The 18,219-nt window shown below is 34.2% G+C and overlaps 1 protein-coding gene across 1 annotated transcript; it reads left to right on the top strand.

Moving 5' to 3' along the window:
* The first annotated feature begins 415 nt into the window (after window positions 1-415).
* Window positions 416-17,140, top strand: LOC114318901 (putative RNA-dependent RNA polymerase 1). The gene is made up of 5 exons (XM_028265878.2): window positions 416-727; window positions 4,524-5,055; window positions 8,876-10,752; window positions 12,622-12,772; window positions 16,095-17,140. The coding sequence occupies exons 2-5, from the start codon at window positions 4,543-4,545 to the stop codon at window positions 16,923-16,925; spliced, it is 3,372 nt and encodes a 1,123-aa protein (XP_028121679.2). The 5' UTR covers window positions 416-727; window positions 4,524-4,542; the 3' UTR covers window positions 16,926-17,140.
* Window positions 17,141-18,219: the final 1,079 nt, after the last annotated feature.

The raw sequence follows: 18,219 nt of genomic DNA, 5'->3' as shown, positions 1-18,219 counted from the left end.
CCAACGGTTTATCAAAATTTTCATCAAATTTAAGTAAAAGATTCATTTGATATCAAGTGCACCAACGGAGATTTTTAAAAATTCATCAGCACACCAGTCGACCGAGCGGATGACCAGGCGAATGTTCGGCTGGTCGAACAATCAGTATAAATTTTTTACAATTTTTTTTCTTGAGGTGGTCATCCGGGGTAGAACGGACGGACAACTAGGCAGATGTTCGGCTGGTCGACCGGCCAGTATAAATTTTTTTAAAATTTTTGTCTTGAGGTAGTCATCCAAGAGATATCTGAAATAAAAATATAATGATAATGAATAGTAATTTGATGAAAAGTATATTAATTCTCAATTTGATTAAAAAAAAAATTAAAATCTTAAATTTGATATATATTTGGTGAATCTGCTGATAAAATAAAATAAAAAAGTATATTAAAAAAGCAGGTAACATCAGCAGGGAATCACTCTTTTCCATATTTTGCGCCAAGGTTTTCTGAGAGAGAGAGAGAGAGAGAGAGGAGTGATTTTGATGGTCAATCCTAGTCCACTTTCTCTCACTTCTGTGGATGACTCTCTCTCCCTCTTCTCTCATATAGTTTATGTGTATTTATACAGAATGACCCATGAATGAATGAGTAGTGTGGTCATTCTGCAGTATATTTCTTTTCATCATGTGAATTTATTCAGGTTCTGCTTATGTGATAATCGAAGCAATTCAAGCCTCTGCATCATTGTGAGACTCTCTCTCTCCACCTTTATTAACTTTGATCATAACAATTATGCTTCATTCTCACTATGGAACGCTTTTTTAGTTGCTGATTTTACTTCTTTAAGCTTTTACTAATAGTTTGATTGTTTGGAGCCGTTTGGTTTCTCAGAAAATTCATGAGAAAGAAACTTAATTGAACAAAATTTCCACTGATAGAAAGCTTGTAAGCCACTATAAATACTGTGTAGATGCATTGCTTTGGATTGACATCAATTGAACCTCTTGTTGTGTACTTATTAACTTCTCAACCCAATCTGAAAATCCCTTTATAAATTGCCTACTGTACTGATATGATGAAAAGTTAAATCTATGCAATTTAGATGTGTTTAATTTTGTCCTCTTAATTCTGTTTTTAACTCTCATTTTCTAAGAGCCTGGAGTTAATGATCGGACAAATCTCTACTAACCCTTGGGTTGATTCGAACTCGAGGCTCGTGTCTTATCCTCGAGTCTTTATCGCTTGGCTAACCCCTGGATTTGATCCATATGCATTTCTACAATTGGAATATTGCAATCTTTTGATTATCTTTTTGTTTTTGTTTTTGTTTTTTTTATCTTTGTTGATGAAATTATGTGTATTTCTAAATTGACCTATTTGCAGTTAGATTTTGGTGAACTAAAGTGAGTAGAAAAATCAAACTGCAATCACCACATCGCCCTTAATTACTTATTGATCAGCCAAATAGATAATTTGGTTGCATATATTTTAACCCGTTTTGCTACGTTTTTATATAGTATATGAGGTTTATCTTCTCTATCTATTGTACAATAATTAATGCCTTTACTGACCACAGCCTTCCAAGGTTTAATCCCTTTCTTGTTTTTGGGAATGCCTTTTGGCATTTTATTCTAAAATTGCTCTCTCTCTCTCACACACACACACTCTTATTTTCAATTTGATGTACAAAATGCCTTTTCAACAACATAATTCTTGCAATTTGTGACATTCCTTGCCATTACATTACCATTTTTTTTTGTATTAATGTTGAGATTTTCATTATATGCATCTCATGTTACTCATCTATTTGCTAAGTTGGGTTTTTTTTTTTTCTCATTTTTTTTTTGGGTGGTTTTTTTGTCTATTTAGGTGTTTTGGCTTTTTTAGTTAATGCATACTAAAAAAGTTGCTTTTCTGTGAGTGAAAAAATTGATGTCACATTTGATTTTTTTAGTTATTAATGACAAACAGCATGGTGAATTTTTGACTTTTTGTTTTTTTAGCCAAATTGTGGCATTTTACTTGTGTCCCCAAATGACCCCTTAGTTTCACAAAACAATAGAATGCTTTCATCTTTCATTACATATATTATGATCTCCTACTTGTTATAAAACTGATAGGTTTTGTATTGACACTGAATCCTTAGTCTTTACCATTATAAAAGCATTAAGATAATGTCCCTTGTGTATTGAATCCATTTGGTGTTTGGAAAAGTTCACTAGACAATTTTTCACATAGATGATATTAGAAAATAACGCTTATTGAATGTATTCCATGTATTGCACATATAGCCCTAACATGTTAATGTATGAAGAATGACCTTTTGAAGAATTTAATTTTTTTTTTAATTTCAACTGGTATTTACTATTTAACTTGATTTTGTTTTTTCTTAAAACTTAATAATAGTGAGAACGGTTACATTTTATAACTTTTCTATATGGTTTCTTTTTAAACTCAAATTGATAGACATTAAGTTCACTGGTTTTTAGTTCAAAAAAAAGTTCAGTGGTTTTGACCTTTATCATAACTAATAATTGCACTGATTTTAAAGGATTGGAGAAGTCAAAATGATTCATTTGAAGGACCAAATTATGTGGCACTGGTAGATAGGGAAAAACAACAAATTGCATCTCTGTATTTATGAGTGATAATAAGTATTACCCTTAAGTTATGGCACAAATGAAGTGGGTTGTTAGTTGTGCAAAAGACGCAAGATAGTTTCCCACCATCATTTTGCTTGTGGGAAGGGGTGGGTTAATGGTAAGGGTGGCTGTCTGTAGTGGCTCATCACGTTTGGATGAATGAAGGGAAAAAAAAGAGAAAATTAAAAAATCCTTTTGTTATAAACACGATTAACAAAACTCTTGCTTATTTTATGACATGTATAGAAAATAAAGAGACATGAATGGAAAAATAGTTGGATATACACAATCAAATATTCAGTAGCTGCCTAAAAGATACTTATAGCAATATTATGCGGACATGAGACACAGATACAACATGAGATGAACATCCCGACGTAGCAGTTTTAAAAAACCAGGACAATGACACAGCCAGAACATGTTAAAATTATTCGTTTTTACATAACAATCAAATTCTTCGTATATGAAATATTGAAAAATAATTAATTTTCTCTGTTTATATATTGGAAAAATGTTGAATAAAAAGGCTTACCATCTTAATTTTTGAAGTCTTGAGTATTCATACACAAATTGGAATTTGTAAGGCTTTGAGTTTCAATAGTAGAAAATCTAATGGAGGGATTAATACATATAAACCCGTACTTTTTGTTTTATACATGTCAAATCATAATTGACATAGAAATATATAAATGGAACCTGGGTTGATGACATTGGGAAATTATTAGTACATGCAATGATGCAACATAAGAAAAAATGTCACACAGCAACTGTCACATTAATCTATTGCACAAATGCTTAAAGTTTGGTGTCAAATTGTCAATGATTGGGAATATACTGAAAGTTCCAATAACCTATTTGGAAGTCTAAAAATCTAGCTTGGTTCTCATAATCAAGAGCTTTCTATTGTCAAATATATATTTGAGAAATGCTAGAGACCCACACTAAATTCACCCATAGTGATGTGGCAAGGAAGTTGGGCCCTATATCATTGGATGTGTAACAAATCAAAAGTTGACAACTATCATACTCCATCATTGTGGGTCGAATTGTGAAAGCTTTTTGGAGGTCTCAAACAATTTCTTACGTACTTTCAGCCTGCGATTTTGGAAGTCTTTAAAATTTCTTATGACTATCATTTTCAAATCATGTAAGTTGTTACAATCAACAGAATTTTATAATTGCTAGCCTGCTGCAACCATATGTAGATGGTCATTCCAGAAACTTTGTACTGAATCCTTAATTTATTACAATCTGCTGGTTGAGGTTTCTGAGTCTAACTGTGCCTTCCCTTTTCTTCCCCCAGCACAAAGATAGTAGCAAGGTGCCCTATGTTGCTGTATCCCTCTATCAATTTATGATATAAAAGAAGAATCTTGTGACTACTAGATATGAAAAATCAAGGGCATTTTTGTGTTGTTTTTCTGTGCTGACTGCTGAAGATACATCTTAGTATTTTATGTCTCAAGAGCATCAAGTTATTGTTTCTTGGTAAAATTTGCTTTAGGATGTGTCCTTTTAATTTTTGATGGTATCGTATGACTGGGAAAAAGGGGAATAAAGGAGGACATGAAGAAAAAGATAGTGGGGAAATCAAGTTTCTCTTGTCTATAGTTTTGGGTCATCTTAGTCTATATGCTACAAAGGTTCTTATGGAATCTGCATACTTAATGTTACAATGTATTGGCCTATTCTTTCATTTTATAACCTTTTATCACTCTAATACATTAGTGGTTAGTCTCATAATCTTCCAATTATTTGTTTTTTTCCTTTCCAATTTAATTCTCTCGTTGGTTCTCATGTTGTATGTACTATATAGTGGAAACTCTTTTCCTTTCATTTCAATTTTTTTCCCCCTTTTTTGCAATTGCTGATTATAAGTACTGTAATAATGAGACTGCAGTTAAAGTCATTTGGACTGGATGGGTAAGACAATTCATTTGTCTGGGTTTCCATACCTTGTTTCTGCGGAAAGAGTCAAGGAATTCTTAGAACAACACACAGGCAGAGGAACTGTAGTAGCTTTAGAGGTCAAGGAGCCGAAAAGAAAAGGGTCAAGAGCATTTGCCACAGTTCAATTTGCAACTGCCAGCAGTGCTGATTACATTATCTCCTTGGCTAGTCGAAGGTTATATTATGGATCATCTTATTTGAAAGCTTACCCTAAGGACTTCGATCTCGTTCAAACGAAGGCATATGTGCATGACATGGAAAGTGTGACTTTGTATTTTGGATGTCAGATCTCAAAGGAGAAGTTTTCAGTGCTCTGGAAGAGGGAAAATGTCTCTGTGAAATTTGGTTTTGGCCTAAGAAAACTGTATTTCTTTCTGTCCCACTTTTTTGTTGAGTACAAGCTTGATCTATTTTATGAGAACATCTGGCAGATTGAGCTTCGTCGTCCCCGTGATAAAACTTCAAAGTTTCTGCTCATTCAGGTATGTTCCACTAAAATGTTTTCAGTTAGCATTCATCTATGTAGCACGGACACGGACACGAGACACGACACGGACACGCGAAAACGCAATTTTTCAAAAAATAGGGGACATGACACGCTGAGGACACGTTTAATATATATAATTTTATTTATTTATTATATATCTAAAATAAAAATAAAATCATTAATTCTTATATAATCAAAATAATAATAAAATTAATAAATATATATTTTTTAAAAAATTAATAAAAAATGAGTTTTTTTTAAATAAAAATAATTTATTTTATGAATTTTAAGTTTAACATAAAAATAAGGATAAAGAAAAAAGAAAAAAGAAAAAAAAAGAGGGGGAGAGAGAAACGTTGAATCAAGAAAAGAGAGAAGAAAAAAAATATAAAAAAGAAACGATAGAGGAGAGAGAGAGAGAGTGAAGTCAAAAAGCCAAGGGAGAGAGAGTCAGAAAAGGGAGAGACGAAAGGGAGGAGGAAAGGAAGAAAGTGAAGAGGAGAAGAAGAACAGAGATGATGGAGATAGAGAAGACGAAAACGAAGAGAAGAAGAGACGAAGAAGAAGAATACCTCAGCTTCAGCTTCTTGGATTGATCTGAACAGGTTAGGCTTCCCCTCTCCCTTGATCTCTTTCTCTCTTTCTCTGTCTCCCTCGATCCCTTTCTATCTTTCTCTGTCTCCCTCGATCCCTTTCTCTCTTTCTCTGTCGATCAAGGAAAACAGTTAGGGCTTCTTCGATCCACCTCACGAGTGTCCGAAAAGTGTCCCGCCGTGTCCATGGCATGTCCGACTGGAAGATTTCAAAAAAAAAAAAGGAGACACGTTAGAGAGAGTGTCGGACACGTGTCAACCGCGTGTCCGACGCGTGTCTGTGTCCGTGTCCGACACGTGTCTGACACTCGTACGCAGAGCCTGGGAATGTGTCGGTGCTTCATAGGCATTCATTATTTGCTTTTCTTTTTCTCTTGCTGCTGAATAAACTGAATTTCTTGTGACAGCCTTTTTATGGATTACATAGTGTGAATAACTTATGCAGCTGGGTTGTGTGCAGGGACGGATCTAGGATTTTTTTTTGGGGCGGGAGGGGGAGGGGGGGGGGGGCGGCGGCAAAAACACGTGTAACTTTTCATTGAAAAAAATTATTATAAAATTTTAAATTTTGATTTATACCAGCACAAAAAAATAAATAATATTACTCTTAATCAGACATCCTTTGTTAACATAATTGAGAACAAAAATATAATTAGACATATTTATTGTCTGCATTAACTCAACAAAATATTAACTATTACTATGTCTCTGTCTCGTAAAGTTAACTATTTGAAAATGTTGTAATCGCCACTTTTTATAATATATATATAAAAACATCTATGATAAACTCGATATCAAAACCTTAATTAATATCTTTCTCAATAAATATGATTAAGTAATTTACTACAAAATCATCTTCCATCTTATTATGCAATTTACTTTTGAAAAAAAGTTTATAATTGAAAATGTATGTTTTTATGAGTATAATGATAATCCATTTCAATAAGCGATATTAAATTTTATTATCTTATTTTAAGAATGTCATGTTGAAGTAGACGATTTGTTTATTTCCAGACAATATTCTTATTTCTAGAGAATGAACAAACAAGAATGAATATAAAATAAGATGCATAAGCAAATTAAAGTGTGATTTATAAAAGAAAAAAACATAAATGACATAAGAATAGAAAACAAGAATAGTAACAAATAAAATAATACAAGTAACTTTAAACAATATAGAAATGTAACAAATAATACAGATAACAAATAGAATAGATCAATATTTGGTAAAACTCAATTTAGAAACTATTTTTAAAATTTTGTAATGTAAATAATTTGAAGAGTGCGAACTACTAAAATTTTTGGGGTGCGAAGTACTCCATTTTGAAATTATCTTACTAATTAATAGCACAATATACATAGTTTTTAAAAAATTTTGGGGGTGCAACCGCCCTGCCCGCACCCCCCTAAATCCATCATTGGTTGTGTGGCGATTTGGCTTCTAAATATGTAAAATTATTTTTAATTTGCCTATCGACAAGAAAATTAAGATATACATAATAACTAATCCAAAAAAAAAAAAAAAAAAAAAGCTTCACAAATTAATATGTCTCTACCATTTTGGAAAGACTAAAGCTTTAAATTTTACAATCTTTTTGAAGTGATTGGCCTTAGATTGCTACATTCTTGATAACATATGTTCGTTAATTCATGGTTTCAAGGGTGTCATAATAGGCATAGTTGATGGGACAACAATATTTTACAGGTGCTTTATAGTCTTGACAGGCCAATTGATAGTAATCCACCATCCTGGACACTGGGGAAGCATACAATACAAAATATGATAAAACATTGGAGGTTCTTAGGGATGTTTAGACTGTCTTGAAAGGGAGGACTTTTAAGAATATTAGTGCAAGGTCAACCTTTTGGCTTTCTTGACTTGCCCCTTAGGATGAGACCCAATAGGCCTTGTATGGGTGTTTTGGCATATCTTAGGATCTTTATTAGAAACTGTTATATGTCTAAATCAAACAAGGCTTGTGGAAATTGTCACTTGCAAGACGTTTGGACTTGGTAGCCACGGACCTCAAGTGCCTAAACTTTCAGAACTCGCATGTCACTGAGGACTATGATTTGAGCAATGGCATTGTGATAAAAATCATCCAAAGATTGGAGAAATTTTCTCCATATCTGGTAGGATTAAGTTTTCAATGTCACTCTTATCTAAAGAGGGTTGCAGCCTTGTCTTAGTGATCCATTTTTACTTTGTCAAGAAAACACCTTCAAGGCCTATAGCTATCAATGATAGGGCTTCATGACCTGTGTGCTAGTAGCTGTAATGCTATGCTTGCATAGAGGACTTTGACTTCTTTTTACCTAGGTGGCTGTAAAATTTAAGCATGAATCTCCTTAATTCAGATACATCTTGATTGTTGCACTAAGCCATCTGTAAGAGAAAAACGCCTAACTGTGATAACGGTCCCTATCAACTAAGTATTGTTTCCACTCTCACTCAGTTTATGATTTTGTTCAATGGGAATGTCAAAAGGTTTATACCCCAACATTCATATCTCCTTAAGAAGATCAAGCACATACTTGTGTTGAGAGATGAAAATATGATGTCTTGATCTAGCAACTTCAATACCCAAGAAGTAACCTTTCCATGTGAGGAGTGTTTGACAAACAAAGTGTGATCAACTTGACCTTGGTGATACTCAAATTGAGTATAGCCTTGGTAAATTTCTCAAACTAGGCTCTCGGTGATTTTTTTAAACCATACAAAGACTTATTTAGCCTACAATCATCACTATCATTGGGAAGTGGAAACCCTAGGAGAATATCAATTTAAACCTCCTCTTCCAAGTCACCATGGAGAAAGCATTTTTTACATCAAGCTACTAAAGTGGTCAATCCAAGTTAGCTACCGCGGAATAATGAGTGAAATGAAATTTATCTTTCCTACAAGAGCAAAAGTTTCTTGCTAATTCATTCCATAGGTCTAGTAAATTTGGAGAGGCCAATCCACTCATATACTTATCTTGCAAATTTGGAGAGTCCTTCCCTTGTACACAACCACACCCATTTCTAACAGTTTTTAATCCAATGTGAAATTAACTCCTTGTATTTTCAACATGGAGTAAAGAAGAATACACTAGCTTCTTTGCATTGAAAATTTGGGCTGGTTTGATGCTTGCCATTCCTATTAGTGGACAATCACTTCAACTTGTTTTCTTACTTGTATATTACAACTAAAGCTTATTTTTTGTGCAATTTAAATGGTAGTTGGTTGGTGCTCCTCGGATCTATAAGAAAGTTGAAGAATCTATTTACAGCTATTTTAAGGAAACTTCTGATGACCAATGGGTCAGGGAAACTGATTTCACTCCATCGAATTGCATTGGCCAATCTTCTTCTTTATGTTTGGAGCTTCCATGTGGTGTTGACCTTTTAAACTTCAGCGAATATTTTGCTTTTTATAAAGAAAATGAAGGCCCATTCATTTTGGAGAGAGGTTTAACTTTTTCTTGCAATTTGGATCTAGTACCCATTGTGGGTCCTCCTCATGGACTTGAAATGCCATATAAAATATTATTTAAGATCTGTATCTTGGTTCAGCAAGGGTGTCTTCCAGGACAAGCACTTGATATTAACTTCTTTCGGTTGGTTGATCCCAGGAGAATAAACATCGCGTTTGTAGAACATGCCCTAGAGAAACTTTATCATTTAAAGGAATGCTGTTACGAGCCTGTAAGGTGGCTTGATGAGCAATATAGAAAATACCTCACCTTAAAGAGACTTCCTAGAACACCTGCTATTACTTTGGATGGTGGATTGGTGTATGTACACAGGGTTCAAATAACCCCATGCAAAGTGTATTTCTCTGGTCCAGAGGTTAATATGTCCAATCGTGTATTACGCCATTATTCTGAAGATATTGATAATTTTCTCCGGGTTTCTTTTGTTGATGAGGAATGGGGTAAGTTGTTTTCAACAGATTTATCCCCACGGGCATCTTCTTCAAATGAGGATAGAAGAACTAGCATTTATAGAAGGATAATGTCGACTCTTAGGGATGGCATTGTTATTGGCAATAAGAAGTTTGATTTTCTTGCTTTTTCTTCAAGTCAATTGCGGGATAATTCTGCATGGATGTTTGCTTCAAGATCTGGGCTTACTGCTGCTGATATAAGAAATTGGATGGGTGATTTTCGTCAGATAAGAAATGTGGCAAAATATGCTGCCAGACTCGGTCAATCTTTTGGTTCCTCCACAGAAACTTTGAGCGTCAGTAGGCATGAAATGGAAATAATTCCTGATGTAGAGGTTGTAACACGTGGAATCAAATATGTTTTCTCTGATGGAATTGGGAAAATATCTTCTGACTTTGGTCGGAGAGTGGCCAAGAAATGTGGCCTTAAAAGTTCAACTACATCTGCCTTTCAGATTCGATATGGTGGGTACAAAGGAGTTGTGGCTGTTGATCCCAATTCATCAATGAAATTGTCTTTAAGAATGAGCATGTCTAAATATGAATCAGACAATACAAAATTAGATGTTTTGGCATGGAGCAAATATCAGCCTTGTTTCTTGAATCGCCAATTGATCACTCTTTTGTCTACCCTTGGGGTTCGGGATCATATCTTTGAAAAGAAGCAAAGAGAAGCAATAGAAGAACTGAACACCATCTTAACAGATCCGTTAATGGCTCAGGAAGCTTTGGAATTGATGTCTCCAGGAGAGAACACCAACATTCTCAAGGAAATGCTTTTGTGTGGCTATAAGCCTGATGCTGAACCATTCCTTTCAATGATGTTGCGAGCATTTAGGGCTGCAAAGTTGCTGGAAATAAGGACAAAAACAAGGATATTTGTTCCAAGAGGAAGGTCAATGATGGGATGTCTGGATGAGACCAGAAACCTGGAATATGGGCAGGTATTTGTGCAAATTTCTGGGGTTGGTCATAGGCCATTTTATGATAATTCTCTTCTCATGCTTGGTGGCTGTGGCTCAGACCAGCATAATCGTATTGTTGAGGGGAAGGTAGTTGTTGCTAAAAACCCTTGCTTGCACCCAGGTGATGTTCGTGTCTTAAGCGCCGTTAATGTGCCAGCTTTGCACCATATGGTGGATTGTGTAGTTTTTCCACAGAAAGGAATGAGGTAAACAATGTCAGAGTCTCTTGCTTTCGTCATGACTATATCTCATATAATCTAATGTTCCAGAAAAAGAAAAAAAAATGTTTAATGTTTATAACCAGATTTGTAATATTATACCAGATTTAGTTTGGTAGTTCTATTTCTAGTTGTCACTATTGATTTAGTTGTTACTTTGCACTTTTTATTTATAATTTTAAAGTTTAAGAAAAAAAGAAAAAAGTAGAGAATTCTAAGCTCTCCAAATTATCAATCTCGTCTTTGTTTCTACTTTATTTTCTTCTACTTGTTCTTATATATAGATAACTAAACCAATTTAATATGTTCTGCCTTATGCGTACATATAAACATAATAATATTTGTATGTATAATGTGCATGTGTGGATATGTGATATATCCTTGTAAAATGCTTGCACTATAGCATGTCATGGGTGCCTTGTCATTCTTTCAAATGGACTCGCTTTTTCCCTGATGCGTCTTTTTACTTTTTATTACATGATGCCCCGTAGTCACTACCCATTTTTCAATTTTAAAGTATTCATCATAATGAGATTTGTTAATTGCTGATATCATGCATCACTTTATCTTAGTCACCAGTATTATATGCATACAGGATGGGTTTTCAGAATGACTGACTAACTATCTTGACTGGAATTTCTTCTATGTAATTTACAATAACTGACATTGAAAAAATACATTGGCATTGGAAGGGATGAGGAAGACACGTGACTGGTTTCTATGAAACATATCTGGTCTATGTTGAAAGCGTTCTATCAGGTTGGTTGATGCAGACAAACACATGTCAATGTTTGTGTCTATCAATTTGCTGATCATGAGGCTGCCAGTTGATAAGCACAGGTTTGGACTTAAAGCTACAACTGCAGCATCATGTGGAACTGCAAGCACATACATCATTCTGTGAATGATACTATTAGATTTTGTTGTTATTTTAGAAATGAGGGTACTTTTGTAATTTGGTCGACTATTTAATATAAATATATGGGTCCAGGGATGAGAAGTGTAGTTCAAAAAAAAAAAAAAAAAAAACCCCTTTCTGTGTTACTTTTTCTTTCTTTTCTCTTCCTTCCTCTTCTTCTCCCCCTCTTTTATTTTTATTTTTTATTTTTATAACTGATACCTTATGTACCAACATCAAGTAGTGTTTTTAGGGGGACTTGGTGAAGCTCTGGGTGTTTTTGATAGTAGAAGTTATAAATCTAAGAAGCACGGACACTTCTATGTAGGAACACTTTTTCAACGTTCTTGATTGGAATTTTAAATTCTTGTTATCAGATACTTTATAGACACCTCACGGACACTTCTGTGACACTTAACCCTCCAAACAAAACCACGTGATGAACCTCTTATGGAGTAACAATGTTCTCCATTCTCAAAATCTAACTTCTACACTAAATATGTCTTGAAACATTTATAACATGAATACATCATGGGTATTTCAATGTTCTACAATTATTTTTGCATCGTATATAATGCAATTGTTATGTGAATGATATCTTAACTTTGAAGTTATGAAATATATGTCTTTTTAATTTCAATTAGTGCTTTTTAAAATATTTTTTATACATTTGAATATATTAGCCATAGATTTGAACTATAATAAATTTTAAAAATATAAAATTTTAATGTATCTCATGCATGTCATGTCGTGCATTTTAATCCAAATTTTCATGTCGGCATGTATGTGTATGTATTACTTAGTAGTTATGAACTAATTGTACTTATCTGTGATGTTTCTTCCGAGCTACAGTGGTAAAATTTGCTTTTTTTATTTCTTCTCCAATAACTATATCTGATAGCTGTTAAAATCTTTCTTTGTTCTTAATTGTTACTAATTTTAGCCGACTCTAATGGCAGACCTCATCCAAATGAATGTTCGGGGAGTGATTTGGATGGTGACATTTATTTTGTCTGTTGGGACCCTGATCTGATTCCACCGCGGCAAATCCAACCCATGGATTACACCCCTGCACCAAGTATGTTGTCGGATCATGATGTTACAATTGAGGTATTACTATCCACAAATTTATATGTTAAAGCAGTTTTCTTGATTTGTAAATCTATAAATTACGAGTACCAACAAAAAGAGGGTGTATGCATATTACTCTATGTTGATGCACTTTTGGAACTTATGTTTTCAACCTATCATAGAAATTCTTTTTCACATGGGTTTAATATTCCCAACTTCAGATGGGTTTTGTGTTCTATCTCTCTTTTCCTTCAATGCTGTCATATATTATCAAGAAATACGATGTTGATCTCAAAATTTGCTTGGCCATTTTTTTTTCTTCATAATTCCTCACTTCAAAATGATTTGAGATTTGATTTGTTATTTCATGTTGTACATAATTCACCATAGTTAATTTTAACAGTGAAGACGCTTTGTGTTCTGGCCTTCATTTTCTTGCTTTTCTTATTTGTTGAAAAAGATTTATGTGACTGTTGTTATATATTTCAGTTTACTTGTATATGTGCATGTGTGTATGAGCATATATGAATGTGAGTCACACATGCCTGCATAAAATAGCAATTTTCAGGTTTCCTTGAGGTAGATACACAAGTCATAAAATGGTTTACAAATGGAAAGCTTAGAGTCATTTCCTCCATTTGCAATTCTTTTTTAAACCTAGGCAATTGGAAATTTTTTGCATAAGATGTATAATTCAAGTGAAAATAAATCAAAGATTAACGCACTACATTTAGTATGAACTTCCAAGCAGTAATAGGAGGAACTTATCTAGAAGTTTTTACTGGCATGACTTGGCATCATGCAACATTGGTTTTGACAACACCTGGCTCAATATGTATGCAAGCATCGACATACCTTCTTAAGCCTTAACCTTAAACCATCACAAACTTGCTGAACTAGTAAGATTGACAGGAAGTCTTATGATTGATTGAAATATTACAGTTCATTTGAAATCTATAAAAGGTGTTAAACTTTTTATGTACCAAGAGTGGGAAAGAAGAGTCATTGTTCCTCTTTTGTAATTAAAGAATAGATAACTGGTGGATCTGTCACATTATGTAATTTTTGTTGAAACTACAATGTGCTGAGAATTCTGGTGTGACTGGTTTGGTGAGCTTAAATTTGTGTGCTGTTGAATATTAACCAATACGATTCTACAGGTGCGCCACTGGGTGGAATCATGGAACCTTGCCGAAAGTGCTTGCAATAAATCAAGATTAAAATTATAATAGGATAATGAATATGAGGATGGTGATGGAGTCCAATTTTTGTTTTAATTTTGCTGTTTTATTTATCAGGGTAGGAGTTGTGGACAGGGTGGTATGCAGTTATATTTATTGGCTTTAAGATGTACTTGGCTAATCGAGCCCATCAATTTTCCTCACATAGCCTTGTTAGAACTCTCACCTAAGTTTATTTAAGTACTTCATTAGGACCAAAGGTGTACATATTTTTCCTTATTCATGTTGTATGGATAATTAGATAATTTGAGCATGCAAATTGATGATTATGGAGAAAAAAAATTGTTGGCAATTTTGTGTTTCAAAATTAGTAAGCCAAGTTTCTTCGGGATCAAATTGAAGTCTAATATTATATATAACATTGTGCTGAAAAAGACATGTATAATGGAGTTGTGAGTACAATTAAGGTCAATTGCAGGAGAAACTAGTGAATTCTCAATCATTGTAACATCAAGTGTCAGCTATGAATCAGGATGATGTCCCATGGTGTGTGTTGTTCACAGATGAAATTGTTCTAGCAGATGAAATTTTTGAAGGAAATAATACTAAATTGGAAATCTGGAGAGAAGCATTTGAGTCAAAAAGTTTAAATTAGTAGAAATAAAACTAAATATGAAATGTAACTTTAGTAATAACAAAAGTATAATAATGGAAAAGTGAAGATTGAAAATTAGGAAATTACAAATAGTGAACATTTTTGTTATTTAGGCTCGATTATTAGTAAGGATGGTGAGATTGGAGATGATGTGGTCTATAGAATCAAAATAGATTGGCTCAAGTGGAGGATTTTGCTGGACATATTATGTGATCAGCAAATACCCCAATAAAACCGAAAGGAATTTTTTTATAGCTACAAGGCTAGCGATGCTTTAGAGCACAGAATCTTGGGCATTTAAGATTAAGAAACAACACGGTCATAAAATGAGTTTAGCTGAGATGAGATTGCTTAGATGGATGTGTGGTAAGACTAGAAAAGATATAATTATAATTTAATATATTCGCAAAATAGTAGGAGTAGCACTAATTAAAGATAAGTCAAAAGAAAACATTCTAAGACGATTTGATCACCTATAGATGCAGCAGCAAGGATGAGTGATGATTGCCGTAAATGAAATTGTTTGGGGGAGGGAAAGACCTAAACTGACATGGGATACGGTAGTAAAAAAAATATGAATTTTATTTAATTTAATCAAGGATATAACGTTGATAGAGAAGAATGGAGAAAAATGATTCATGTAGCCAACCCACTCGATTGGAATTTGTGACACAGGGCTTAGTGTGGTTATTGTGCTGGAAATATGTTCAAAATAGTATTCTGATTTTAAGTTTGGTACTTATTAAAGATGAATTTTCTCCAACTAAACTTATGCTTTGTTACTATTATTATGATTGTAGTCGAAAGAGGGGTGGAGGTCTTATCAAAGCATGCCTCAACACTCTTTAGGGGTGATGGATCCTAGTAACAGGGACCTCAATGATCACGACAGACATGTCATTCATGTAGGATATTCAGGACCTGTTTCTCTAATGGCTTATTGAGAGATGATGTAGGGTATTAAGGACCCCAGTGATCACGGTAGACATTTTATATTTACAGACCCAAGTATCCAGTGTTTCCTAGGTGTTAAAGATGCCAGGTATTAAAGGGCATCATCTATTTCGCTGTTGAAGTTTGTAAAGATCTATTTTGCCGAGAAAGGTTTATTTGGTTTTAAGCTACTGAGACTCACACACATTGAGATATCCAGTGAAGATAATCCACTCCTTTGATAGCCCTGGAAGATAAGGAGACTTATTTGGAAGGCCATACCTGTGGCTTGATGTGACATGATATTAGATGTGACTGTTGCACTGTTGGCCCAATAACATTCCTAAACTAAGCTACTAACAAAATTAAGATGAAGTAAATAATTAAATTTTAAATCAATAATAAACTGGAAGTAGCTGGGAACTGCATGGAATCACGCTTGAATATTTAATGCTTGACTTATATTCCTGTACAATTGTGATGTTTGATACAACTCCAAGTTATCATGTTCAATGCTTACTCAAATGTTCCGTCCCATTCCCAGTAACATGTTTATTTGTTATATTCAACACACCACATTTTTTTCTTGTAGGAAGTTGAGGAATACTTCACGAACTATATAGTGAATGACAGTTTAGGCATCATTGCAAATGCCCACACAGTTTTTGCAGACACGGAACCTTTAAAAGCAATGAGCGACCCTTGTATAAAGCTTGCACAGCTATTCTCGATTGCAGTTGACTTCCCAAAGACTGGTGTGCCAGCTGAGATACCAACTGAATTACGGGTCAAAATATATCCTGATTTTATGGAAAAGCCTGACAAGACTACCTATGAATCAGAAAGTGTGATTGGGAAGCTTTTCCGAGCAGTGAAAGACATTTCGCCACAGTCGAGCTCTTTCAAATCCTTCACGAGGGACGTGGCAAGGAACTCACATGATCCTGATATGGAAGTGGATGGTTTCGAGGATTACATTGACGATGCTTTTGATTACAAAAGTGAGTACGATTACAAGTTGGGAAACCTAATGGACTATTATGGGATCAAAACAGAAGCCGAAATACTCAGTGGTAGTATTATGAAAATGTCGAAATCTTTTGACCGGAGAAGAGATGCAGAGGATGTTGGCTTGGCTGTGAGGTCATTGAGAAAGGAAGCTAGAACCTGGTTCAACACGAGCAGAGCTACATCTGATGCTGAATCTGACGATGTATATGCAAAAGCATCTGCTTGGTACCATGTTACCTATCATCCTAGTTATTGGGGTCAATATAATGGTGGAATGAACCGAGACCATTTCCTTAGTTTTCCATGGTGTGTTTATGATAAGCTGATCCACATCAAGAAGGAGAAATCTAGAATGGCTCTCCAGCTGTCCTCGCTTCAGAGGCGGCTCCAATATGGATTGAGCTTGGGATAGAAATTCAGTATCACACCAGTTCCGTGTTGTGTAAAATTTGAAGCATTTTCATTTTCATGTGTATTTATCTATTTTATCTTTTGATTTGTGTTATGGGTGTGTAGTTTATTCGATATAAATGAACTGTGCTGATGACTGGGAAATTGTTATCGGAACAATTTGTGATTTGTTTTTTCTTCTTTTTGTTGGAGTACTGCATCTTAAGTTCTTGTTCATTTGGGGCGTTTATCAATCAGTCTTATTAATTAACCTTATTTATTTACATATCTTAACTGATAAATATATCACTGTAAATTTATTCATAAGAATAAAAGAGACTGATAAATTTATCAATAGAACATAAAGAGTAAGAGTAATAAGTTCCAAAAAAGTTTCAAATGTAAAACTTATTGGTAATTTACTCTCTTCATTTTTGAATGGTTTGGAATGTTACACTACAAGTTTAGGAGGGCTCTAATTGTGGGATATGGCGGTCATCTTCAGAGGATTTATACACATTATCCATATTTCAAAGCTTTGACGAGTTTATGAATATTAACGGGGCAGTGGAAATGGATATGAGAAATCAAAATCAACCCGAGTATTGACACAAAGCTGGTTCAAGCAAAGGGTTTTCAATGTGGAATCTCAAATGGGTGACTCGGTGCATGAGCTACCAACTAATAAATACAAAGACAAGAAAGTCTTTGGAAACATAAATGAAAAATTACAATTATTTGCCATCTTCTGACAAAACATAAATGAAAAATTACAGTAATTTGTCATCTTCTGACAAATTACAATTATATACACTGTCTACCATCTCCGTTGTTCAAAGAGATAGACTGATATAAATAAGATTTGGTTAATCTTATTTGTCATGTGACGTCGATTGAAAGGATTTGTCTAACTACTTTTTGACTAATAATGCAAGTTGCTCCACGTGTCCTGGATAAGATTGCAGTCGATCATGAGACAATTATATGTGATAGTGGGATCCACTATGCTTCCATTCTGTTTACGAGATTGTGATATTCTTCATCAGTCTCTGATGGAGGGGAATCAGGATCCTGGTTGTATTGCTCATTCCGAAATTGTTCTACATCATCCGCGGTCATGGCTAGTTCCAACGGAAGATCCAAATTATTTCACTTTTTGAGATTTAATAACATGTAAAGAGTCTCATTAATTTGTGCAAGAGACCTTTGATATGCTATGAAAAAATGAGTTACAAATAGTATTCTACCATTTGTAACCATGAATGAGCCATGGATATTAAAAACAGCTTGTGAAACAGTCATTAGACGATCTTTAT

This window comes from Camellia sinensis, chromosome 11 (genome assembly GCF_055761805.1).
Source record: "Camellia sinensis isolate YWXY chromosome 11, ASM5576180v1, whole genome shotgun sequence".
Classification (NCBI taxonomy): domain Eukaryota; kingdom Viridiplantae; phylum Streptophyta; class Magnoliopsida; order Ericales; family Theaceae; genus Camellia; species Camellia sinensis.
The sequence above is the reverse complement of the archived record's forward strand: the minus strand, read 5'-3'. Positions and strand labels throughout refer to the sequence as shown.

Bases quoted from the DNA above. Each gene is read 5' to 3' on its own strand.
- LOC114318901 (XM_028265878.2), top strand. From the start codon at position 4,543: ATGGGTAAGACAATTCATTTGTCTGGGTTTCCATACCTTGTTTCTGCG. The intron at 10,753-12,621 runs GTAAACAATGTC...CTCTAATGGCAG, and splicing joins TTTCCACAGAAAGGAATGAG to ACCTCATCCAAATGAATGTT. The intron at 12,773-16,094 runs GTATTACTATCC...TTTTTCTTGTAG, and splicing joins ATCATGATGTTACAATTGAG to GAAGTTGAGGAATACTTCAC.